Here is a 26,641-nt window from a genome sequence, read left to right on the forward strand (position 1 = left end):
AATTGTTGAGCAAACAAACGTCTTCTGATTAATCAGACTCAAAATTATAACTTACACATATGTAACTAATAAAATTGCATTTTCCCAGCAAACTTCTCCCTGTCGTTGACCTAATAAGGATTTCCATGTCAGTGTAACAAGGGTATGTGAGTTGCAATCTTGGCGCGCTTGTCTCGTTAGTCAATTTACATCTGCGCATGCCCAGTAAACTCCTCCGGGGTTTCCCAGTGGCCAGCGCAGAGTGGACTGCACCTGAACGAGTCTTTCTTGGTGGATGAAGTTTTACGGATGCATCAGAGACAGTCTCCCTCAGCTGGTAAGTAAATATGTTTTAAATAAAATGTAAATAGAAGTGTATTATTTTAACCTAAATTGGATTTGATTTGTATTCAATCTCTGAGTTAGCTTTGTTCGTTGAGGGTGGGAGAGGGTCAGTTTGTGGGGTTCGTTGGCGGGCATGATTAGCATCAGAACAAGATTAGCTAGCTGTCGAATACTTCCTTGACTCTCTCTCACACACACACCGCCACACATCGCACACAGACTCACGGTGCAGACACTCAAATCCGCTAAATAAACGGTGTATGTGTTTGTGTTCGGTTAAAAAAACAGGAGATAGTTTCTTGACACTCTCTCTCTCTCTCTCTCTCTCTCTCTCTCTCTCTCTCTCTCTCTCTCTCTCTCTCTCTCTCTCTCACTCAGTCACACACACACACAGCGCAAAGACGCGCGGTTCGGACCATCGGACACACTGAAATCCGCTAAGTGAACGTGTGTTCGGTTCAAAATCAGAAGATAGTGTAATATTGATGCTACGAGACAAACTGGTCCGGTTTGCATGGGCTCTATTGTCACCTTAACACAAGCTACTGTGGGCCGTAGCCAACGCCAAAACAACAACTCTGATAATTTGGCTCTGTTTCATTCATCACCTTTTTCCGTCCCTCTCTACTCACTCACACACACATACACCTCCCGCCTCTATGCTAACTCACCCAATCACAAGCATTCTACCCCGTACAGATCCCTGTCATAGGTATCAGCAATGATTGACAGGCTTACAGCCTCTAACATAATGCTGGTCTGCCTCTGTCACATTCACTGACATTAGGGAAAACTCCGTAGTTGCTATAACATTAGTCTTCATTTGGACATTCAGTAACTAAACACCATGGTGGGAAACACCATAAAACCAATCATCTACTATAGATAATAGATTCACACACAGTGCGCACAGAACCCCGGCGCACACACACTTAAATCCGTTAAATGAATGGTGTGTGTTTGTGTTTGGTCCAAAAACGGGAGATAGTTTATATAACCACACACACACAGCGCGGGCCACAGCGCGCACAGAACCCCTGTGCGCACACGCGCACACACACACAAGTCCGCTAAATGAACGGTGTGTGTGTATGGGTTCGGTCCAAAAACCGAACATAGTTTATAGAGTCACACACACACACACACACACACACACACACACACACACACACACACACACACACACACACATACACACACACACACACCCACCACTCGGTGCGTGCCATAGCGAGCGAGCGCGCGTGTAAAAGTTTATACTAGACAAAAGTATTTCATAAAAGATGAAAAAGAAGACTTCTGTAGATTACAGTGAAGTGTTTGTAAACTTGAAGTCACTAAGGGGATCATAAATACTGTTTTTAAACATGCTTGTGTGCGTGTTTGGCTCAAGGAGTATGAGAGTTGAATAAAATAGTCAATTTAAGTATATTAGAAGAAATATTTTACGTGGTATAATTGCTTTGTTAAAATGTATGAGGGAGAACAACGTAATCAGATTTACAGTTTGTCATTTTTCAATGTTAATGAAGTGTTTTATGATGAAAGTTACTTAAATACAGCATTTAGTATTTGTTGGATATCTGTAAGTAGTAGATAGTAAAATTTAATTATTTGAGCAGTGGTAAACCAAATGTCTGAAATAAATTTAATTAACATATTGCTTTTCATGTCATGATGATGATTACAAGAATAGTGTTTAGAAGTTCAATGGTACTTGACTTATGTTGCGTTGTACTTTTATTTTAAAGATTCATTATTTTGTACAGAGTAGGCTACTTAAAGAACAGGTTTATTATTGTTACTCAGTCATCAATGCACTTTACCTTGTGTAAATAAAGCACATTTTATAATAGGATTGTTGAAATCTTTAGCCTTTTTTGGCATGGCTAGTTAAAGGATTAGAAACATTATTGTCATTGTATGCAATACAAATACATTTTGTTTGGGACAATCTTACAAAATTGAAAAATACAAACAGCAGATTAAAGAAAAGAGTAAACAATGCATAGTATATAAAGATGACACATAAATGATTGTAGTGCACAGAGTGACTGTATTGCAGCAAGCTTCAAAGTGCAGTAGTGATACACTCTAACTTAGAACACTAAAAATATGTTTACCATTTTTACTAAATTCACTTGTTCCTGTGATGTCATCAAAAATAAATTATCACAATTTTTAGGGGAAACTTTCTGGTTAATCAGACATTTAGGCCACATCAAATAGTCTGTGAAATATTGTTGGAATTTTGAATTGAAATCAGGGCTGTAATGTTATAGTTATTTGCAAATCATGATGTCTGGAAAAGAAACTGAATATGTCCTGTATTTGTCTCTCATTTCAGGGTTGGATGCATGCAGTGCAAATTTTGCAAATTTACAAGTTCCAGTCAAGAGACCCTTCTAAAACACTGTCGTCTTCGTCATGGAAAAGGTGCACGCTGGCCTTGTATTCATACAGACTGTGTATGTGTGTTCAAAACACCTGGTGCATTAAGATCACACCTCTCAAGGTCACACACATCTGTGAAAATCCAGGAAAATTCAACTTTTCAATGTGAATTGTGTCATTTTAGAGAGATTTGCAGTGACAAAGCGTTTTTGAACCACCTTGGCCATCATTTAAAGAATCGTGAAACTGTGGCATGTCCATTTCTAAGCTGTTCCTTCAAAACAAATTTGCGTCCAACTTTCAGTTCTCACAGGAGTCGAAATCATAAAAATTTTACACTTAAAGATTTTAGAACCTTAGCCAGAGCCAGTAGTGAACACGGGGCAAATTATGATGAACAATCTGAATTTGAAGCAGGGACATCATCGCAAAATAGTTTGAGACCAGATGATGCTGATGAGACAGTCGAAGATGTGGACAGTGAGACACTTCAGCACAAGTTGGCTTCTCTCTTTCTGTCAATGCAAACAGTCTTACATGTTTCTAGAGATTCAATACAAAAGATTGTAGAGGATTTGCATGACCTGCTCTCTTTTTCTAGCAATGAGACTCTCAATAGTGTCAAAGAGATCCTTACAAAGCATAACATTGTAATAAGTGATACTGTTTTGCAAGAAATATCTAATACTATTGTTCAAACTAATCCACTCCTTTTAACAACATCTGAAAAAGGTTCCCTATCTACTGACCATAGAAGGAATTTATATTTCAAGGAACACTTTAGTGTTATAGAACCTACAGAATATCTTTATGACACTGCCCAAAAAGATGCATTTGTGTATGTTTCTGTCACTAACATACTTGAGACTTTACTAGGGCGAGCAGATTTTTTGGACAGAGTTGTATTTGATCAAGAAACATTATCTGGCAATTTTAACTCTTTTCAAGATGGCAAATATTTCAAGGAAAATAAGCTACTGAGCCAGCAAAACATTAGTATCAGTTTGGCATTGTATATTGATGATTTTGAAGTTTGTAACCCTCTGGGCACCTCTAGAAAACTTCACAAGATAACTGCAGTATATTGGGTTCTTCTAAATTTACCAGCCAGGTTCCGATCAAGTCTCACTTCAATTCAGCTAGCTCTCTTGGGTAAAAGTGTGGATGTCAAACAATACGGTTATGAAAAGTTTCTTGAGCCGTTGATTAAAGATTTAAGGTGTCTAGAAGAAGAGGGAATTTTTGTTGAAGTTGTTGATCAACTGGTAAAGGGCACTGTGTTCTGTGTGTGTGCCGATAACCTCGGAGCACACAGTCTTGCAGGGTTTTTTGAAAGTTTCAATGTTGATAAATTCTGCCGGTTTTGCTTGATAAGTCGGCAGCAAATAGCTACAACTGTAGAAATTGATTTTCAGTTGAGGGATGTTGATCAACACAACACTTTTTTGGAAGAGCTCAGACAGAATGACAACCTCCAAAGCATTTGTGGCATAAAAAGTGATTGTGTACTGAGAAAAAATCTACGGTTCTTTCATCCAATAACTGGATTTCCCCCAGATGTTTTGCATGACCTTTTTGAAGGGGTTATCCCTGTAGAATTGTGTTTGTGTTTAAAGAATCTGATTTCAAAAGGTTACATTACATTTGATGCATTAAACGAGTGCATAAATTCGTTTCCTTACAAGTATTCAGACAAGGTAAACAAACCACACAAAATTCCTAAAGGAAACTTTGCAAAATGCAGTGTTGGTGGTAATGGACATGAAAACTGGACACTTCTTCGCTTACTTCCTTTCATAATTGGAAGAAGGATACCAGAACAGGAGCCTGCATGGGAGATTTTAATGGACCTTAAAGAAATTGTGGACATTGTAGTGTCAAATAGACTCTCAGAGGAAACATTGTGTTACTTGTCTTGTAAACTACTGGATCATCGCAAGTTGCTCACCAGCACCTTTCCGGACTTCAGATTGAGGCCAAAACACCACTTCATTGACCACTACCCACATCTTATTCGCTGCTTTGGACCTTTAGTGGAATTGTGGACATTGAGGTTTGAAGCTAAGCATAGCTTCTTTAAGAGGGTGATCCATGACACCCGCAATTGGAAAAATGTGCTGCTAACTCTTTCCTCAAAACATCAGCAAATGATGGCATTGCATTTGGATCGTCAAAATCTTTTCAAGCCAAAACTATACATTGAAAATGTGACAGTGGTCAGGGTTTCAGAACTGGATCCATCACTTAAGTGTGAAATACAAAAGAAATACCCACATCTTGATAGTGTCTCTCTTGCAAAATCAGTTCACCTCTATGGAACACAGTATGCAAAGGACATGATTGTATCTGCTGGCCAGTGTGGTGGCCTTCCGGAATTCCACAAGATTGCAACAATTCTTGTCAATGCAGAGCAAGTGACTTTCATTTGTAAAAAACTTTCTTCGTGGTACCTTGAACATTTCAGGTCTTTTGAGCTGGTTGAACACCACTGTGCAGAAATTATTCTCTTGGATCAAGATATGCTCGCAGATTACCACCCTCTAGCAGCATACACAGTTGGTGGAAAGGTGATGGTGACCACAAGGACATTCATTCTTCATTAAAACATCTCAAAATGGTATGATAAGTTGCACCAACTGCTCATACAAAAAGTTCTATTCAATGAGAATTGTATTTAATTTGAATACTTCTAAATAATTGAAAGTTTACCATTTTGTGGTGCTGACAAATGCTTCATAACTTGTATGAAAAAAATTTAGTTGATTTTATTACACATTTGAAAAAAAAAAAAAAAAAAAGCCCAATGTTTCCTCTTGCTCAGCATTTAAAGACGCACTCACAGACATAGTAATTAGGTCATCAAACATAATCACTATAGAAATATTAAAAAATTGTCCATGTACAGGAATATTTTATAGGTTTTAAAGGTTTTCTAATCATGTTTCCCCTATTTTCCCTTTTCAGACTTTGTTACTCCGCGTGGTTGTCTCCCCCAAAGAAGCCCGCCGACTACAGCTTTCTCAAGTTCCTGAATCTGTAGCCCAACTTGTCGATGTGATAAAAGAAAGACTTGAGATTCAAGAAGACTTCTCACTCCAGTTTGAGGATCCAGACTTTGGAAATGCACTGTGCAACTTGACAGCAATGTCGGAATTGCCAGCTGAGCGCGCAGTCATTCATATCATATCGGACTGTGATTCATCTTCCACTGACCGTTCCACTAGTTCACTTTCCTCAACAGATACCATAAGTGTTCACTCTGACATGTTCAGCTCTAGCTATACTGACTCTATTCAGAGCAATTTGAGGCATCTCAACGAGTGGCCCTCTCCATTTCCTATCCCTAAGTTCTCACATGATGTTGAACTGAAATTGCGCAAGGGCAATGAGACTTATGAGAAGTCTAAGAAGGGCCTTGATGTTACAAGAGACATTAAAAGTGACATATTGGATAAAATTGCACAGGCAATTTTTGATATCAAAGGTTACCCTGAGAGAGATGAAATCGAATCAGTTGCTTCTTCACTGGTTCTCAAGTATCCGTGCCTAAAGGAACCAGGTAGCATCACAGGCTACGAAGGATGGAAAACAAGTATCCGTTACAAGCTTGGAAACTACAGGTCAAAGTTGCGTGAGGCAGGCTGCAATGAGGTGAATGTAAACAGCAAAAAGAAAAGGGGAGATGAAGATGGTGGTCCATTCATCCTGAAAAAGCCCAAACGTGGGGAGGTGAATCATGTTCCAAATCATCCCCAACACCATGATGATTCTTCTCTTGAAGAGGAAAGAGTTCTTCTAGTAGAAGAAATGAAGAAGAAAAAGAAGAACACAACATTGATACAGAACAAGATGGAGCTGACATTTTCCCTAAGACGTATAGAGGTTGTAGAGGGGCAGCCCATGGTGTCAGAGGTCCAGGAGAGATGGCCTGCACTGTTTACATTGGAGGAGGTAAGACTGTCCTCATTTCTTTAGTAACAGTGCTACAGTGTGTGTAATAAGGCATGAGTGATTTATATTAACTGTATTTAAACAAAAACTTGATCTACTGTGAAGTGTGGATGATATATTATTGAATTCTACCTTTACCCTGCTCTTTCAGTCAGTCAGTCCAGACAGACAGACAGACAAAGATGGAGATGGGAGGGGAGAGGAACAGAGAGACAGACAGACAGACAGACAGACAGACAGACAAAGATGGAGATGGGAGGGGAGAGGAATAGAGACAGACAGACAGACAGAAAGACAGACAAAGATGGAGATGGGAGGGGAGGGGAGAGGAACAGAGAGACAGACAGACAGACAGACAGACAGACAGAAAGACAGACAAAGATGGAGATGGGAGGGGAGAGGAACAGAGAGACAGACAGACAGAAAGACAGACAAAGATGGAGATGGGAGGGGAGAGGAACAGACAGACAGGCAGACAGACAGACAGACAGACAGACAAAGATGGAGATGGGAGGGGAGAGGAACAGAGAGACAGACAGACAGACAAAGATGGAGATGGGAGGGGAGAGGAACAGAGAGACAGACAGACAGACAGACAAAGATGGAGATGGGAGGGGAGAGGAACAGACAGACAGACAGACAGACAGAAAGACAGACAAAGATGGAGATGGGAGGGGAGAGGAACAGAGAGACAGACAGACAAACATGGAGATGGGAGGGGAGAGGAACAGAGAGACAGACAGAAAGACAGACAGACAAAGATGGAGATGGGAGGGGAGAGGAACCGAGAGACAGGCAGACAGACAGACAGTAAGACAAAGATGGAGATGGGAGGGGAGAGGAACAGAGAGACAGACAGACAGACAGACAAAGATGGAGATGGGAGGGGAGAGGAACAGAGAGACAGACAGACAGACAAAGATGGAGATGGGAGGGGAGAGGAACCGAGAGACAGACAGACAGACAAAGATGGAGATGGGAGGGGAGAGGAACAGAGAGACAGACAGACAGACAAAGATGGAGATGGGAGGGGAGAGGAACCGAGAGACAGGCAGACAGACAGACAGACAAACAAAGATGGAGATGGGAGGGGAGAGGAACAGACAGACAGACAGACAGACAGACAAAGATGGAGATGGGAGGGGAGAGGAACAGAGAGACAGACAGACAGACAGACAAAGATGGAGATGGGAGGGGAGAAGAGGAACCGAGAGACAGACAGACAGACAAAGATGGAGATGGGAGGGGAAAGGAACAGAGAGACAGACAGACAGACAGACAGACAGACAGACAGACAGACAGACAGACAGACAGACAGAAAGACAGACAAAGATGGAGATGGGAGGGGAGAGGAACAAAGAGACAGAGAGAGACAGACAGACAGACAGACAAAGATGGAGATGGGAGGGGAGAGGAACAGAGAGACAGACAGACAGACAAAGATGGAGATGGGAGGGGAGAGGAACAGAGAGACAGGGACAGACAGACAGACAAAGATGGAGATGGGAGGGGAGAGGAACAGAGAGACAGACAGACAGACGGACAGACAGAAAGACAGACAAAGATGGAGATGGGAGGGGAGAGGAACAGAGAGACAGAGACAGACAGACAGACAGACAGACAGACAAAGATGGAGATGGGAGGGGAGAGGAACCGAGAGACAGACAGACAAAGATGGAGATGGGAGGGGAGAGGAACAGAGAGACAGACAAAGATGGAGATGGGAGGGGAGAGGAACAGAGAGACAGACAAAGATGGAGATGGGAGGGGAGAGGAACAGAGAGACAGACAGAAAGACAGACAGACAAAGATGGAGATGGGAGGGGAGAGGAACAGAGAGACAGACAGACAGACAAAGATGGAGATGGGAGGGGAGAGGAACAGAGAGACAGACAGACAGAAAGACAGACAAAGATGGAGATGGGAGGGGAGAGGAACCGAGAGACAGGCAGACAGACAGACAGACAGACAGACAGACAGACAGACAAAGAGGGAGATGGGAGGGGAGAGGAACAGAGAGACAGACAGACACAGATGGACACAGACTGACGGGCAAATGTAAAGATAAACAGAGCGAGTGAGACAGGCACACAGACAGAAATAAAAAGACGGAGAGGGAGAGAAAGATACAGTGGCAGAGTTGAGACCAAGAGAGAGGAAAAGACAGAAGAGTACGGTAGGAAAGAGAGAGAAAGAGACAAACGCATGCATTCAACACAGATTTACTGTTTTCTGTTTTCCCTTTTTGTTTTGTTTTATTCTGTTCTCAATTGATGGGCAGACAGACATAAAGAGGGAGAGAGATATAGAAAGGGGAAGAGATGGACAGAGAGGCAGATATAAACCTAGAGGCAAAGCTGCTGTAATGATGGAAGTTGTAGGTCAAATCAGAAAGGGAACCTGTGAGATCAGAAAGCATATTGACTCTTGGGACTCTGACTTTGAACAAAACTTTTATTTTTTTTGGTTCAGATTTCTCAGGAATTTCATCGGATCACCAGCAAAGATCTCTTGGAGACCTTCAGAGCATCCCTTGACATGTATGTGCCGCACCTACTGAGACTGTACCGGGCTAAGAGGGAAGCTTGTGGTCGGAAAATGGAAGACCTCCTTGATACACTTGATGAACAGGTGAGGAACATGTCCCATAGCACAGAATTGACAATTGCAAGGAAAACAATGTATTTGCATGTAATCCCGTCAAACATTTTAGATTCAGTGCTTTATCCTTCTCAATACTTTCAATAACTTTGTAGAAATACAGTATTGCACTATACTAATTAGTCTTTTTTTTTTTCCCTCGATCCTCTTAAGACATCGGACATACTGTCTCATCGAAAGACAGCAGCAATGAAAGGTCTCCCCATCTTTGTCCGGGATGATGCCACAACATTTTTCCTCCAACGTTCAGTAAGTATTGGCACCTGTTGTTTCTGCTGTAACATATGACTCACAATTCTATCTTAACTTTTTAAAATTTTGTTTTTGATTGAATCACCTACAACTGAAGACAAGCATGTTACTAAAGTTAGTTTAAATCAGAAAAGTTTTGTCTTTTTTCTTCCATAACCCATCAGTAAGGCATGTGCTTTGTTTCCACAGGCCACTGAACCTGAAGACAGGGCTCTCAGCGGAGTGTCTGTTGCCATCCTCACCATCATTGAAGATGATGATGCGCCGAATGTATTGGATGTAGCTGTTGTGTTGGAAGGAGCCATTGTGCTGCATGACATGCCAGACCTCTGCACAGCCTTTGCATATCTCTTTGGCCTTTTGTATGCCATGAACATTGACTATCCAAAGCAGATGGCCTACACCTTTGAAGCAATTCAGACCATCTTCTTCGAGCTTGGATCTGTTCGCTCCCAGCGCACACGGTCTCTGAAAACAAAGCTATCACTGTAAACGTTCATCAAGATACCTCCAGTGAGAAGGACAACTTAGTTCATGTCTGCGAGTTAATTCATGTTTCAAGTTCATTGTCAGTGCTTGTGTAAAATGTTTAGTAAATGCTTGCACATTGTCATCTTATGCACATAAGCCAGTTTTGCCTGTGGAAGTTGTGTGGTTTAGGCCCAACCAAGTTCATTGTCAGTGCTTGTGTAAAATGTTTAGTAAATGCTTGCACCATGGTCATTTTAAGCACATAAGCCAGTTTTGCCTGTGGAAGTTGTGTGGTTTAGGCCCAACCAGGTTCATTGTCAGTGCTTGTGTAAAATGTTTAGTAAATGCTTGCACCATGGTCATTTTAAGCACATCAGCCAGTTTTGCCTGTGGAAGTTGTGTGGTTTAGGCCCAACCAAGTTCATTGTCAGTGCTTGTGTAAAATGTTTAGTAAATGCTTGCACATTGTCATTTTAAGCACATCAGCCAGTTTTGCCTGTGGAAGTTGTGTGGTTTAGGCCAAACCAGGATCATTGTTCAGTTAAAACTTCAGTATATGAACATGCAGTCATTTCAAGCATGTAAGTCCCTTTTGTGAAATCCTGTGAACATTTGTGGATAGGTGAGATGCTAGTTGAATAGGCTTTTGTCTTTAATTTTTGTTTTATCATTTAATGTTCTAAAGTGTTTGAGGCCCAGCAGGTCTTTCATGGATCACAAAAATGTATGATCACAAAGGCAGTTAGGATCTTTTTTTTCACTGTCAAGAGTTTTATAATATGACGGCACGTTTGATTGTACTTGAGGCCAGACCTCAGTGTTTATATTGACATTTGAATGTCACGTGGAATAAAAGTTGTTCTGCTTTATTTCAGATGTGCTATTTGGATTTATTTATAGAAAGCATTGCTTAAATCGCATACTTCATTTAAGTCAAAATTTTGTCTGAAATGATTAAGAATTTTAAGTTTATTGAACAAGAATATCCATTTTTGTTGAAGGTGGAAATTCATGGCAATGAAGCTAGCTTTTCATTGTTGGGCTCACAAAAATATTGAGTAGTACCAATACAAAGTTTTATCCCACTGAATGAGGAATTGTAGGTTTATTCAATTAGAATATCTGCATCGATTGAACATAAAAATAAGTGGCATTGGAGCAAGAATTTTATTGTTGTCTGGACTAGAATATCATAAATGGGTGAACAAGAAAATCCAAGTTGACAGAACTTGTGTCCTAACTTGATAATTTGAGTTATGTGAACAACTTGCATAGTAAGTTGAGAAAACTCAAAAATTGATTGCATCATGTTGCCTTGATATTTTGAGTTTTCCTGGCCTTTTCTTTTTAACAGTGTGCAGGAACAAAGACGCAGTGAGGAAATCTGACTGTAGTCAAACAGATTGTATCATCACGCTTGCTGTATCCCAACGGGGAGCTCTCGGCTGCTTTTTCTGAACCAAGAGAATTATGGATATACTTTACCTAGAAAACAAGCCCTCAGCACAGGACCTTGGGTTGCTTAGATATGGTAATCAAGATATTTTGCTTCCATGTGCAGGATGAATTAGCTTCCTTGTACAAAGTGCTGATAAGTAAGAGAGTAGAGAAATTATTTTGAAGCAGTGCAAAACTCAGTTTTATGTTTCTCCCAAGTCTACATTTTGCCTTTATCCTGATCCTAAGGCACTTGACCAAACTCAGGTAATATCAAAGCTTCATTTGTTCACTGCTCTCACTGTTTACATCACTCCAGACGATGAAGATTCACACGCTGATCAATGACTCGTCACAATGAGAGAGATGAAACAGAAACAATCCCCATGTAGTAGAATCAGTTTGGATTGAATTTCCTTTCAGCTATATTTGCATTAATGCACAGTTTCTCTTGATCAGCTGTCAGCACACTTACATTTTAAAGCCCTGATAGATCCACTGCTCACCCTGTTAGAGGTTCAGTATGTTGTATCTATTTGTGTTTAGTTAACCTAGAATGAGCCTGTCATATCTGCATAAAAAACAAACATGTGTACTTTAGTAATCCCCATGGGAGAAATTCAAGTTTTACCAAGCAGAAACCTCCGGTCTCAAAGTATGAAGCCCATGCGGAAGTGTTATGAACTGCAATTCATCGAGAATCCGCTTGAGCCACATAGACACCCATTCAAAAAAGAAGACCTTTACAGCATTAATAAACATGTTTATGTCACACTATGCCTGGTTGAGTTCCGCATTTCCAATATGGCTGCCGCCGTCGATTGGCTTCAAAGCAGCGCTCAGGAACAGATGGGTGATGTCACGGATACTACATCCATTATCTATACAGTCTATGAGTTTTACACTCTGATGCTTGTTTGTTTTTAAATCATTTTATAGTGCTACACTCATGCACAAACATGCTATGGACATGCACTTATGAAGAGATGTCAAGAATTTAAAATCCTTCTTTTAACCTACAAAGCCCTTAAAAATCAGGCACCCTCGTATCTTAAAGAGCTCATAGTGCCCTGTTACCCCTCTAGAACGCTACGCTCCCAACATGCAGGCTTGCTAGTTGTACCTAAAATCTCTAAAAGTAGTATGGGAGGTAGAACCTTCAGTTATCAGGCCCCTCTCCTTTGGAATCATCTACCAGTCAGGGTCCGGGAGGCAGACACCCTCTCCACTTTTAAGAGTAGGCTTAAAACTTTCCTTTTTGACAAAGCTTATAGTTAGAGCTGGATCAGGCTTGGACCAGCTTTTGTCATGCTGCTATAGGCCTAGACTGCCAGGGGAACTGGCACACTGACACACTGGGATCCTAGCTCACCCCCTTCCCCCCAACCCCCTCATCACTTACTTTAACTCTGCCTGTCCCATTAAAGTTACTAACCATAGACCTTTCTGGAGTCCCTGAGCTCCATTGTCTCGTAGATTCCTCTGAGATGCTGTAGACGTCCTCCTGCTGTGGACGATCTGGACTCCAGCTGATCCGGACATGCTGGACTCCAGCGGCAACAGCTTCTACGACTTGTCTCATCACTATCACCTCTCTCTCTTACTCCCCTCTATCTGTCTTTCCCGACCCAACTCGGTCGAGGCATGATGGCTGTCTAACATGAGTCTGGTTCTGCCTGAGGTTTCTGCCTGTTAAAGGAAGTTTTTCCTCACCACTGTAACTAGCTAAATACTGCGATGTGCAATGCTCATGATGGATTAAGGTGGGGCCAGACTGAGTCTTATCCTGTCTTGAAGTTGGGTCTCTGTTCATAATTTGACATAGAGTGGTCTAGACCTCCTATGTTTTTAAAAGCGTCTTGAGATAACGTTTGTTGTGATTTGGCGCTATACAAGTAAAGATTGATTGATTGATTGAGTGTAATGAGGCGGCCATCAACCCGAGCAGTTGGGGGTTCAGTCCAGGCAAATGAACCAGCACCTCCAGCCACTGGTCCAAAAGCTAAACTTGGTCTGTACCGGCTCTCAAGCCAAATCCCTATTGACTGACCTACATCTACCAACAATTCCCTGACCGGGAATTGAACCCAGGGTATGGCGGTGAGAGCACTCAATACTAACCACTAGACCACAAGGAGAGAAAGGTGCTTAAGGAGCCTTCCATAGGCAACCATCTTGCACCACCATGATTCTACAGCAGCACAGAAGGGACAAACTACCAACATACGGGTTTCTATATTTGGAATGCAGATGTTTGAAGACAACGGCGAAGAAGAAGAGAGTGGTTGTTATTGTTTGCAGAGTAAATTTGACAGTAAAAACTTGACAAATGGAGGATCATACTTATCAGCTATCACGGGCATCTGGCCCACTGTCCCTTTTGGAGCTTCACCAAGAGGAGGGGAGAGCAAGGAAGCATTTCAAGTGCAATTCAGGTGTTATTTTTTGGCTTATAATATTTTTAAATAAGATATATATCTGGACATGTCAGGTGAATGTTGCCAATATTAAGTCTATCATTGTATTTTTACTAGTGACAAGACAAAAACAACTTTTGCGGTGTAGAATAAATCTCTGTCATTTTATGAGCAGAAGAGAAATAAGGATTCATCAGCCTGACGGGAACAAGACAGATGTGCACAATTGTTAAACCATGAGACTAACAAACATCTGTCATCAATTTTGTCTGAATAATCAGAAACATATCTCCTGTTTCTTATTAAATCCTCAATCTGTCTCCTCTACTAAACCAGAATTACAATAACTGACAGCTGTCACTGCCTCACACATACAAAGTTTTTTTCCTTGACTCTATTTTCTGCTGAGGAAAAACAGTAAAAACAGTTACTGTCGTATTTCAGTGCTTCCAAAAACTTAAAATTCAAAAGACCTGAGCAGATCTGATTTGGCTGTCACAGTTATGAGTCATCCTAGGTGTTCTGCACTTTCTGTGCAGCCTCAGATCTATTGTTGGTTTAAGAAGGCTCACTTCTGAATCGTGCACAGTCATCTACCACAGGGATGATGGTGGAAATGCCAAAGCAGATTCTGTGTTGACACAAGCAGCCATATGCTCTGCATCTTTACACTTTACTCTTGGATAAACATCCTACGCACACAAAAATATATCCATGAAACGTGGCTTTACATCCTGAATATATTTGAATACATTTGTAGAGTGTGTTCAACATGAAATGTTACGTCCTTGGTTCAAGCTGCTATACAAGAAAACACCTGACGCTCTCATCCTTGGCTGATCTTACGGCACAGCATGGGGTGGAATAAAACTGGGTGTGATGCATGTGTGTGTATGTGTGCGTGTGTAAGTGTGAAATATGTGAAATCACTCAACTGTCTCACACACACACACACACATTTACTTCAGCTATGGTGAGCTTGTCACTTTTAGGCTCCTAGTGCTGGGGTTATTTATGGTTAAACACACACCCATACAGACAGACACAGACACAGGCACACACATGTACACACACACACCCACGTACGCACACACACGCACACACATGCACACACACTCCCCAGGGCAAAAAGCTAATTCTCCATTTAATTCACTAATGCAGGAGGAAGAAAGAGATTTGTTCCTGATTTAGTCGAAACAGCTCACTGTTGACTTGCAGCAGTGACAGAATAATGAGAATCTGACCAGGTTTCAAACTCCAGTGGGGAACTTTTTAGTTTGTGCTGATTCTGGCACCACCCCCTGCAGAGGCAGACAAAGCAGGATGACTTCACACTTTGCTGATGTTGTCCTGTGTGTGTGTAAGTAGTGTTTTCTGACAAGATGTCTCACCCTGCAGTGTGTTGTTAATCCCTTTGTCTGACACCAACCAAGAAGCAGAGGTTACAAGCATAAGCAGGGTGAGACATACTGTATATACAGGGTGAGACCAAGCGGCAACCTCCGGCTGCGAGAATTGAAGCCAATGAGGAAGTGTTAAAAACTGCAGTTCATCGAGTGTCCGCTTGAGGCTGGCTCCGGAAGTACCAGAAACTACATACATACAAGTTCAAAAAGGACTATCTTTACAGCAGGAATAGACATGTTTACAGCCTGGTACAAGTTTTACAAGTTTTCCATTATGAGAGGCACAGCTGACTTGACTGACAGGTGGGAACACTGAAGCTGTTGGCTAGGAGGCTCAAACCCCGCCTCTTTACCTCATACTAAGTTTGGTTGACTTCAGCATATCCAATATGGTTCCCGCCAACGATTGGCTTCAGAGCAGCTCTTTGGAAACAGATGCGTGACCTCGTGGATACTATGCACCCCAACGCTTTCTTGTCTCACCCTGCCAGGATTATATCTCCCATAACCACCTGCTCACCATACATTATCCCTTGCATATCAAAGGTGATGCCAGAGACAAAGTGAACACATACATCACATGCATCAAATCAATCTACAGGAGAACAGAGGAGGAACTGCATATCTCTGTACTGGTGATGGTTTCACCTCTCCCTGTTTACAACCCAATAGCATCATCAGACATAGTGGAGGACATTTTTATTATTACTCTCAGTTTATTTGGAGAGCACAAATTGTTGGTTAATGGCTGACAGGTCACCAGCAGAGAAAAGAGGATGAGAAGAGGAAACACAGCAGATAAATTAACACGGGATGTTAAAACACTGAAGGAGTTGAGTCAAGAAGATGTCGCCATCACTTAAACACAGGAGTAACAAACTGGGATATTATTTGAAACTGGAAAAATCATTATCCTTTGAAAAGAACACAATATTTAATTTTGAAAACATGTGGGGTAAAGTATTACACACACTTAGTTCATAAGTTTTGGTGAGAGTAGTGCAAAATTTGATTTGCGATGAGTGAGTTAATGTCTGTATAAGTCCTTTCTTTCTGTTCTGTTTGTGGATCTTGTTTTTGTTTGTTTGTTGTTTTGTGTTACTGTTAATTTAATTAGTTGAATTGTACCCTGTTTTTTATTGTTTATTTGTTTTGCTGTCATGTGTATAAGGTTAAATGTGAATAAAAAAATACATACAAAAAATAAGATGTTGCCCAAATTGAAGAAAACAGACACAAAGTAAAAACAAGAGAGGAGGAAAGGCAAACACAAAGGTTACAAGAAAGAGGACCTTAAACAGGGCCTGCTCTTATTTTCTGCATCTGTTTGAAATGCTAATGTTTAGACTGTAACATGAATGAAAGTGTGAGGTTTATAAAAGCAAAACAGGATTATGTTTAGTCTTAGTGCGGATGGAAATGTTTAGTTTGATATTAATTCAGCGAGTCGGCTGATAAAAGTACCATTACCACTGAAGAGCTACCAACTGTGGACACTGAAGGGCTGACGCCCCTCTGCACCACACCAGGATGTGGTCTCAACCTGTCAAGATTCTATTTAGCATAGCCACCACTAAACTATGTATCATCCCTGACATTACCAATCTTCATGACGGTCCCATTTGCCTGTGCAAGCTCTCAAAAGGCATCCATATTAGTTTCAGTTTCATTCAGAGCTCAAAAGCCACCAACAGGAGCTTCAAATGAGACATTATTTATTAATAGGAATAAAGTGTCTCCCCCTGAGGAACATACAGCTATCCCCCCACACATGCACACACACTTATTGAGCAGCAGTGTCATCACTCTTTATTATTCCACAGATAACCAAAAGTAGCTTAATGTACCACCGTGCACGTTTACACATAGAGCCAGGAACACACACACACACATCACCATAATCTATCATCTCATCGTATTTCAGTGTGTCTCATCCATTACACTACGTTCTGGAACTTCAGCAATTTTTCATGCATGACCATCTCAATCTTCAGCAACAGAAACGCCGCTGGAGCGTGAAGCCTTCGCCATATGAGCGGTAATTAAAATACTTAAAGAGCCGATCTGCACCCTGAACTTCTTTAACACTCGGGCTAAAAGGTTTCTCTCTTAGTTTAATTAAACGGCCTCCTGGAATGAAGGTCTGACAGTTCAAGACAAGTTTCAAACCTTTATATCTCCTGTGGAGAATCGGTTAAAAAAGTCAAAATGAAGCAAGTTGACCCGCTGCAGAAAGACCAAAAGGGATGAAAACTGCAGAAAAAGACAGTAAGCTTGCATGAAAAAATCTGCAGAACTAAAGATTGCACATGAGGTAAACACTTGGTAGAATATGTTGTGGGATATAGTAATGTTTCATGGAAAAGATAATGTCACAGACTCTCCAAAGAAGAGGCAGATAAGCGCGTGGTCTTATGATACTCACAATCTCAGCTCTCTCATGGGGCAGAATTATGCACAGGAGCATTTTACTCATTCTGTGCACCTCCAGTTAACATCTGGATAACTGCAGCAACATGATTATTACACAATCTGTGACTGGGAGTGTCTGACGGGTGCATGCTGTCACTGCACAGGTTGGTGAAAGTGTTTGTCTTAAGCACCAAATGGAATGCGTCACTAAAACAACAGCTTACCCCCTGCTAGCTCCGAGGTTATAACACTCTTTGTGGAATGACCCTGAAAAGATGATTAAAGTGGAGGAAATCTGTTTTTCCATGCTGGATGTTAACATGCTTCTACTGTATATGCTCCACTTGAATACGTTCACATTCAAGTTGTTTCTGAAAATGATACAACGGCCTCTTTCAAACCTGTTTAACCTTTAATGTAAGTGAACATATTCTAGTTTAATAGCCACTTCACTGTTCGCCTATACTCTGCATATTAAAACAGCTCAATCACAAACCCTGCAGCAGCTCATAACACTAAAGCTCTGGCTATATGTACTGACATGTTGTTGCTTTTGAACAACTTTACAACTTTCATTTACAAACTTTATAAAGCACACAAAGGTTCTGAAAGCAGCACAGCAGCAGCACTGTGATGAGGTCAGTGGGCTGTTATTGATCCACTGAAATGCTGTTTCAGGATCACAGTGAGGGCTGTTGACCCAGGAACACATACTTGTAAACAGTATTTACTGCCATGCTAACATGCTTACAAGCTTGTGTTAATCAGCATGATCATCATGTGAGTTCAGCATGTTTGCATGCAGACTTCAAAAGCACACACTTCCACAGACTGACCACCTGAACACAGGCTCAGACTACTTCCTCTACTTCTTCAGTGTGTTTTACTGTCATGTGCAACAAAACAGTGTACTCTACCACCTACTAGCACCAGTAATAATGCATAAGGTGGCGTGTCCACCGCCACCGTTTTTTGCACTGGGAGCGCCCATAACCTCAGTTTCAGACCGCTTATCACCAGTGTTTACTGTTACTAGGGAACGAAAGTCCAAAAAAGGCAACTTCTGCATCCCATTAGGTCTGTTTTAAAATTGTCTGTTTTCTTCATACATGCTTTCATTCAACAGCATTTTATCATGAAACTGTTAAAAAATTTAAATTGTGTAAGAGCATCAGCAACAGCACTAAACCAGGAAATTATATCTCGACAAAACAAGTGTGATGACTTTTTTGCCTCCGCACGGACCTACGCCATTGTGTTGACAAAGATGATTGCAGAAGTCCCACCCCTTCTTGATTCTGATTGGTCGGTGATCAGGAAGTGACATTGATGAGCACGGCAGTGTTCCAAAAGTTGAACTATTTTCAACTGTGAGCGCCCACAGCGCTGCGACAAAAATCAGCTGATGCTGAGAGCGTTTTGCACTGAGGGCGCTGAGCACTGAAAATGCTGAAACACATTGAGTTTGAATAGAAAACCGCCGCTGCCAGCGCCCTATACAGTGGTAGTGGACACGCCCCCTAATCCAGGGTCACAGTATATACTTTACAGTGTTGTGATCGTAACATGTTATGAAGTAACAAGTTACTGGAACTCCAACACCACATGTGGTAACTAAAAGTGTATCTAGTTACTTTTCAAATCAAATAAAAACATTCAAATTACAAATTTTAAAGGACTTATTACTTGTTACTTTACGTCAGACAGCCAAGGAGGGATTTTATTTCCCATAACTACCTGCTAATCATACATTATCCTGCTTATTACATGGCTACTAACTTAAGATACAAACATGTTTATGGAGCTATTATTGTTGCAAAAGTATTTGTAAATGTGTATTATGACCCACAAATGCATACACATATTCACAAATGCCTGAACTGGTTCACAAATGCATGAACTGATCCATGAATGCACACACACATCTACAAATATGTAAATGTATCCACAAATGTGTACATGAATCCACAAAGCTGTACACATGGACACTGCGGCTGGCTGCTCCATCGTTAGGTGCATTGTTTTTGGCACCTAATGAGGACTGCACCTTTCAATTTTGTTGTACTTGTTGCAATGACAATAAAGGCATTCTATCTATCTATTCTATCCTATTAAAAATGCATACTAGTGATGAATCTCTTAAAAGTCCAAGTGTTTTTTAGCAATGACCTTAAAACACACAAAAGTCTTCGCTTACAACTGAGGCATTCTTCTCATTGGCTGTCTGTCTACACGTGACTTTTGCAACAGTTCTTATGATCCACAAATGCGTACAAAAACCCACTTGTGTGAGGCAACGGTTTTAATGCCCTGAACTCAAGCTCACAGGCACCAGCTGGTCAATATAACATGAAACTGTCCTCATTCAGCTCTCCTTCTTCTCTGAGCTCTGCTGTTCACACGCCTTTAAAAATAAACGAGGCAAAGGTCACAACTTTGAACCCTTCTGTTTAAGTTTCTTTGCAGAGATCGCTAACCTAAAGTTGCTCTCACCGGCTCAGCTGCCGTTGCTAATATTGCTGGACAGGATTCAAGATGAAAATGTCTGTAGCCTGCGGATTTGGCATGCTAATTGAAACTAGCGTTTTAGCCACATTGTTTTGATGCTAACGGAAGCTAACGGTTTTACTTCACCTTACAGTCTATGGTGTCAACAAGCAGAAGCAAAATGTGCAGGAACTCTTTTCCATGGATTGATTTGACGTGACGTGTGCCTCTGGTGTTGCTCATATTAGTGAAAGTTAATAACTGTTGTCAAGGGGTTTTGACCAATCAGAATCAAGCATCTTACACAACCATAAGATCAGTTAGAAAGCTGGGTAATAAATATGATTACTAGGTGGCAAGGTTATGTCAGCACAGCAGCATTCCAGGAGAAAGAATATCTTGTGAAGTAAACAAACACGTCGTCTGAAGATCATTCAGGCGTGAGCTTTCTCTCTTGAATACACCAGCATCGTATTCAACTCCTCGAGGTAAAGGACAAGAACACAGTGGTGAATTGTTGTCAATGTGCATGAAGGAAAACTGTATCCATTGCCAAGACTTGTAATTCCACTCTCACAAAGCACCTAGCCAAACAATATGCTTCTACAACAACGCTAGCTGCCAGAGAGCCTGGAGCTGTACACTCTGGTGACCCAGGTGCAGCTTATGTTAGCTCTGCAAACCATGGAGGAGCCACTCCAACCAAACAACCAGGCTTTGATTTTAAATCCCTACCAGCCCCACAATCTGTTAAACCAAGGAGGCATACACGGACTGATGTTCAGGTGTGTTGCTGAAGACATGCTTCTCATATCGGATGTTGACTCAGCTTCTTTCAGAGAGCTAATGAGCAAAATGCCTGTGAGACGAGAGGCAGGGATTATTAATGAGAGGATTGAAGGAAAGCTGAGGTTAAATAGTTTTATGATGCAATAACTCAGTCAGTAATTCAGTTACTTTTTGATTCTAATAACTTGAAAGTGTATCTGATAACTAATTGTCAGTAACTTGCTGAACACTGATTATTTCCCAATGAATAAAGATGAGTGAACATTAGTTAAAACAACATCAAGAGTCTTTTTCTATTCCTTTCTTTTTTATTCCCCCTCAAAAAAACTGAAGACCTGTTGATGAAGCAAGATAAAAAGAAAGGGGGTCTGTGAGAGATTAGAATTTGATCTTGTTACAATGGCTACGTTTACATGAGACTTTTAATTCCTCTTTAATTCAGAATACAAATGAAGTCCTCTAAAATGACCTTGAAAGTGGCTGGTTTACCCTGATTTTAAATCCAAATTGAATAATTCCTCGATCATGTGTACGTTCAATCCGCCATGAATTAATTCCGGTCTTTTTGCACATGCTCGTTCCCTTGTCCTGTCGCGATGACGCACGTATTCGCCGCTGGCGGAGGGGAACATATTCCAGGATGGCCGCCCGAAGCAAGCGTTGGACCCGAGCTGAGCCTATTTATTAAATAGGAGCCTTAGAAGAAGAAGAAATGTACTTCATTAATCCCCAAGGGGAAAAATTCAATTTTTTCACTCGTGCTATTTTTTGGACATGCTACGCATACAGATTTTTGGTATATACGTACAATCATGCACACACACACACATGCAGTGAACATGCTTAGGGAGAGATGTCAGAGTGAGGATGCTGCCATCAACCAGCGCACCCCAAGCAGCTGGGGGTTCGGTGCCTTGCTCAAGGGCACCTCGGCAGTGCCCAGGCAAGTGAACCAGCACCTCTCCAGCCACCAGTCCACTTGCCAAACTTCATACATACTGGGATTTGAACCGGTGACCCTTCGGTTCCCAAGCCAAGTCCCTATGGACTGAGCTACTGCCGTCCCCAGAAATGGATATCATGAAAAGAGAGGGATGTGTCAGTGGGCTGAGGTAGAGCAGCCGTTGCACTAACCGTTGGCTTTGATTCGCCAAAGCACGATCTTCGGCCTCCCTTCTCCGGTCCTCTATCTCTCTTCTCCTCCTCAGCTGACGGAAGTGTAGCAGTATGTTTGTGTCCAGCTGCTTTTTCAAAACTCTAATCACAATCAAAGTGAAAATTGTACTTATTGTGTGATCTTACATGTTAAAATAAAAGAAGCAGGAACTGGGGTTTGTTTTCTTCCGGTAGACGTAAATACGTCACGCCCGCCCCTGTCCAATCAGAACCCTTCCCAACCCCCAGACCTTAAGTAGAATTGAATAGCAGATCAAGCTCATACAAATCTTGCTGATCATTGCCAAAAAAATGCACTGCCTTAGAATGGAAATCAAATGTGGACATTCCTGTCGGATTCTGGCTCTCTGAAATTAATAAATGTGTTCCGCTAGAGAAGATAACTTACAGTCTGAGAAATAGGAGTAAAACATTTTATAAGATATGGCAACCCTATCTGGACTACATGGAAAACCTGCCATATCACATTACTGACTGTGCAACTGTATAACACAATTGTATTGAGAATGTCTTGAAGATTTATTTTTCAGTTTTTGTAATTTTTGTATTATTATTTTTATTATTACTCTTTTTTCTATTGATTTTAATCATTATTCTGGAACTACCCATTGTCTGTATTCTGTCTGTAATATTAACTCTTCTCATACAGTAGGCTTAATTCTCTTCCTTTATGTCCTTTGTATAAGTCTACTTTCTGTCTACGTGTTTAAAATGTAAACCTCAATTCAGAATTAGTATTTACATGTACATGTGAAGGAGAATAATTTAATTCCTAATTATTTAATTCTGAATAATTTATACACACAGCAGCATCTCCTGCCCAGCCTCTCACTGTTTCTCCCTTGTGTATGAGTTTCATCTTTTAACAATATTCATTAGCAACACACTTTATAAAGACACCCAGATAACAACTTTCACTCAAGGATAAAAAGGTAACGCAAAAAATATAAAAGTTTGCTTTTCATCTTTTCAATACAGTCACAAATCACACAGCTGTGGCAACGAATCTCTTTAAAATTTACATTAACTGAGAGAAAAGAAAGGAGACCCACTCGCCATCCCGCCCAAAACCCACAGACTAGATTGGGTTCATTTTTTTAAGAGCGTATACTGCAATTACAACGGATTCCAGACTACACAAAAGCTGCACATGAAAATCTTGGATATTAAGACTATCAAAAAAGGCACAAACAGAGAGGTCGCACAAAGAACTCAGCAGAAGCCTTTTTATACAACTAATCCCAGTTAGGTTTCCAGTGCCCTAAACCCCCCCAAAAGTCTATCTACAGGTGAGTAAAGTCCCGACAGGCACCACGGATTACAACTCCCATCCCAACTACTGTAGAAGCAAGTGCATTTAATAATCACAGATGTGTGTGTGTGACAGACGGGTGTGTATGGAGAGTGTGAGGGGATCTATATTCTATCTATATATGTATAAGTCTATTTTCTGTCTACGTGTTTAACATGTAAACGTGAAGGAGAATAATTTAATTCCGAATAATTTAATTCTGAATAATTAATTCCAAATAAAAAAACATCATGTAACCACGGCCAATGTGTTCAATATATTTAATCCAGCTGCTCTCAACATTTTAAACTCTGGTCCAGCTCAAAGAGAGGGACAGAGCTCTCCTCACAACCTCGTTTGTAGCAAATATTTACTGAGGAAAGCAGAGATTAAACTCTCTCACGGCTCGATTGTGAAAGTGAAACAGAAATATGCAAATTAAATTACTGCTCATTAGGTTCTCAGCAAACATTTACTTCACGTTTAGGTTAAATAAATAAACAGCCAGAACTCTGTCCACGTTTTGTTTTGAACTCATTCTGCACACCTCCCCTGTGCTCATTATGTTTCCCACTTAAAACAAGCTCATTAGACTTTTACCTTCCCCATTGCAGCTTTCATGAAGTTTACAGACACCTATCGCATATTACTATATCTACTCTGCAGAAACAACCTCCTGAAATCCCATCCCAACCAGCAGAGTTACAATAACCCAATCTGGATATCATCATCTTATGTAATCTATTGCTTTTTGTGCAGCCCTGCACATGAATGCAGGATACAGACATCAGGTGTGTCCTTAGGCACAGGATTCCTCTATTCAAAAGCCATCACAATCAATATCTCTACATCCCTCCCACATATTCAAAGTCACAAACACCTGACTGATGCTTTCATCTAACCTGAGGCCCGTTTCAGGCGCTTCCTCTGACGCAGACTTTAAAGACGTCAAGCATGATCAACTGCAGGTTTTAACTCTGACATTTAAAGGCTTAAACTTAACAACTTAATTTCTGCTCTGTGATTAAAGAACTGAAATCAAATGACGGATTGGAGCTTAAGCGCAGAGCTCGTCTGCATTTGCTGGGGGGCAGGAAGGGGCACAGAGCCCTGACTTGGCAATATTTTTGATTATGACACACAAAAAAGTATGCTGATTATGAAAAGGGCTGCAAAATGTAATCATATTATGCAAAATGGACTGAAAAGCCTGTGAAATGATGTTGTAATGCATTTTAAGTGTCACAGTTGATGAGTCAGACTAAATTATGTCTGTTTATGCACTTCACAATGTGTTATTATTATAATTGGACAGTATTTGAAGTTTTTTCAGAATTATGTTTGGGTTCTCTGAATTAGAAGTAGCTCCAGAGGACCATTTTCCCAAAACATGTGAAAGCAGTGATTAAAGACACTCTTATTTTTCTGCTGTTAGTTTAATGTGAATAACACAGCAGCGTTCCCCACAGAGTGACACTGTACCTGTGGCAGGGGAGGGGGTGGGAGGGGGTGGTCTATTGAAAATACATATACATTAGCCTTTCCTTTCTATGTGACATTATGCCATCTATCCATTAATTATACATTTAGAGGGCTGAGGGCTGCACAGTGTAAACATCTTTAAACATTTTTAACATTTGAAAACATACTCAATACCTAGCTTTTCAGTCTCGCTGTAAATAGTCTCCTTCCTGCCTGCCTGCCTGCCTGCCTGCCTGCCTGCCTGCCTGCCTGCCTTCCTTCCTTCCTTCCTTCCTTCCTTCCTTTATTATCTAGTTCAACTTATAGTCACTTTTTTAAGTAGAGCATCTTGTTTTATTTGACTGGTTTAATATTTTAATATTTTATTATCTTAGTAATTTTTCATTTTATTTTGTGAGCTTAATTTGTGTGTGTTGGGTTGGGGGGGTTATATTTTACCTTTTCTATTTTTAATTTATTCTATTTTAAGTGGTTTTCACTTTGTGTTTCAATGTCATTGTATGAAAAGTGCTTTATAAATGAAGTCTGATTGACTGATTGATTGATAGAGTGGTTGATGTGCTGTGTTATCAAATGTAGTTTCATATGTGTTCACAAAAGACTTGAATTTGCTTAACTCTTCATAGACAGCTTTCCTCTATTTATACACGCAGCAGTATCTCCTGCCCAGCCTCTTACCGTTTCTCTCTTGTGTATGAGTTTCATCTTTTAACAATATTCACTAGCGGGGCACTTTATAAAGACACCCAGGTAACAACTTTCACTCAAAAGAAGGTAACGCAAAAAAATACAAATGTTTGCTTTTCATCTTTTCAATACAGTCACAAATCACACAGCTGTGGCAACACATCTCTTTAAAATGTACATTAACTGAGAGAAAAGAAAGGAGACCCACCTTCCATCCCGCCCAAAACCCACAGACTTGATTGGGTTCATTTTTAAAGAGCGTATACTGCGATTACAACGGATTCCAGACTAAACAAAAGGTGCACATCAAAATCTTGAATTTTAAGACTATCAAAAAAGGCACAAACAGACAGGTCGCACAGAGAACTCAGCAGAAGCCTTTTAATCCCAGTTAGGTTTCAAGTGCCCGAAATGTTCAAACTAAACCCCCAAAAAGTCGATCTACAGGTAAGTAAAGTCCCGGCAGGCACCTCAGATTACAACTGCCATCCCAACTACTGTAGAAGCAAGTGCATTTAATAATCACAGATGTGTGTGTGTGACAGACGGGTGTGTATGGAGAGTGTGAGGGGATCTATGAGTGATTGGTGATTTACGTGTGGACGAAATTGTCGTTAATGAAGTATTTGCAATGATTCAAAACCAAGACAGTGCAGAACGACATCAACAGCAACCAGGATATAACTTTTAAACAGCTGTGAGAAAAGTTTGTGATTAAGATAAGACAGTTCCCCTCATAAATGCAGAAACTGTTGGATGTACAGAGAGATCTCTCTCTCTGATCATGTGCAGAGTCAGGTGCAGCAGGTCCAGACATCAGGGCAGGCAGCGATGAAAGAAACCATTGAACGTGTATGCTGATCTTCACAACTACAGTAAAATGGTTGGCACTAAACTCAGGCTCAAGTATCACTTCTGTGTGGGAAACAAACTGGGCAGTTTCATAAAGAACAAGACCAGCAGATATCAGCTCACTCAGGCCTTAATTTGACCTTTTAAAGTGC

At 40.9% G+C, this 26,641-nt stretch overlaps 2 protein-coding genes across 5 annotated transcripts in view; one reads left to right on the forward strand and one right to left on the reverse strand.

The window, feature by feature from the left end:
- The window catches only part of astn1 (astrotactin 1), a 616,195-nt gene that overhangs the window by 184,595 nt on the left and 404,959 nt on the right, over positions 1–26,641 (reverse strand). The gene's annotated exons all lie outside the window — the stretch shown is intronic.
- On the forward strand, positions 157–10,922 carry LOC117826789. 4 transcript variants are annotated; one of them, XM_034703127.1, is made up of 6 exons: positions 157–316; positions 2,672–2,760; positions 5,683–6,669; positions 9,142–9,300; positions 9,484–9,579; positions 9,772–10,922. In XM_034703127.1, exons 2-6 carry the CDS (start codon positions 2,752–2,754, stop codon positions 10,072–10,074), a joined length of 1,554 nt encoding a protein of 517 aa, XP_034559018.1. In that variant the 5' UTR covers positions 157–316; positions 2,672–2,751; the 3' UTR covers positions 10,075–10,922. The 4 variants fall into 4 exon arrangements, 3 of the variants coding, with proteins under 3 accessions (XP_034559018.1, XP_034559019.1, XP_034559017.1); XR_004634092.1 differs by lacking the exons at positions 157–316; positions 2,672–2,760 and adding an exon at positions 2,803–5,335; XM_034703128.1 differs by lacking the exons at positions 157–316; positions 2,672–2,760 and adding an exon at positions 2,809–5,335.

This window comes from Notolabrus celidotus, chromosome 15, assembly GCF_009762535.1.
Source record: "Notolabrus celidotus isolate fNotCel1 chromosome 15, fNotCel1.pri, whole genome shotgun sequence".
Taxonomy (NCBI): Eukaryota; Metazoa; Chordata; class Actinopteri; order Labriformes; family Labridae; genus Notolabrus; species Notolabrus celidotus.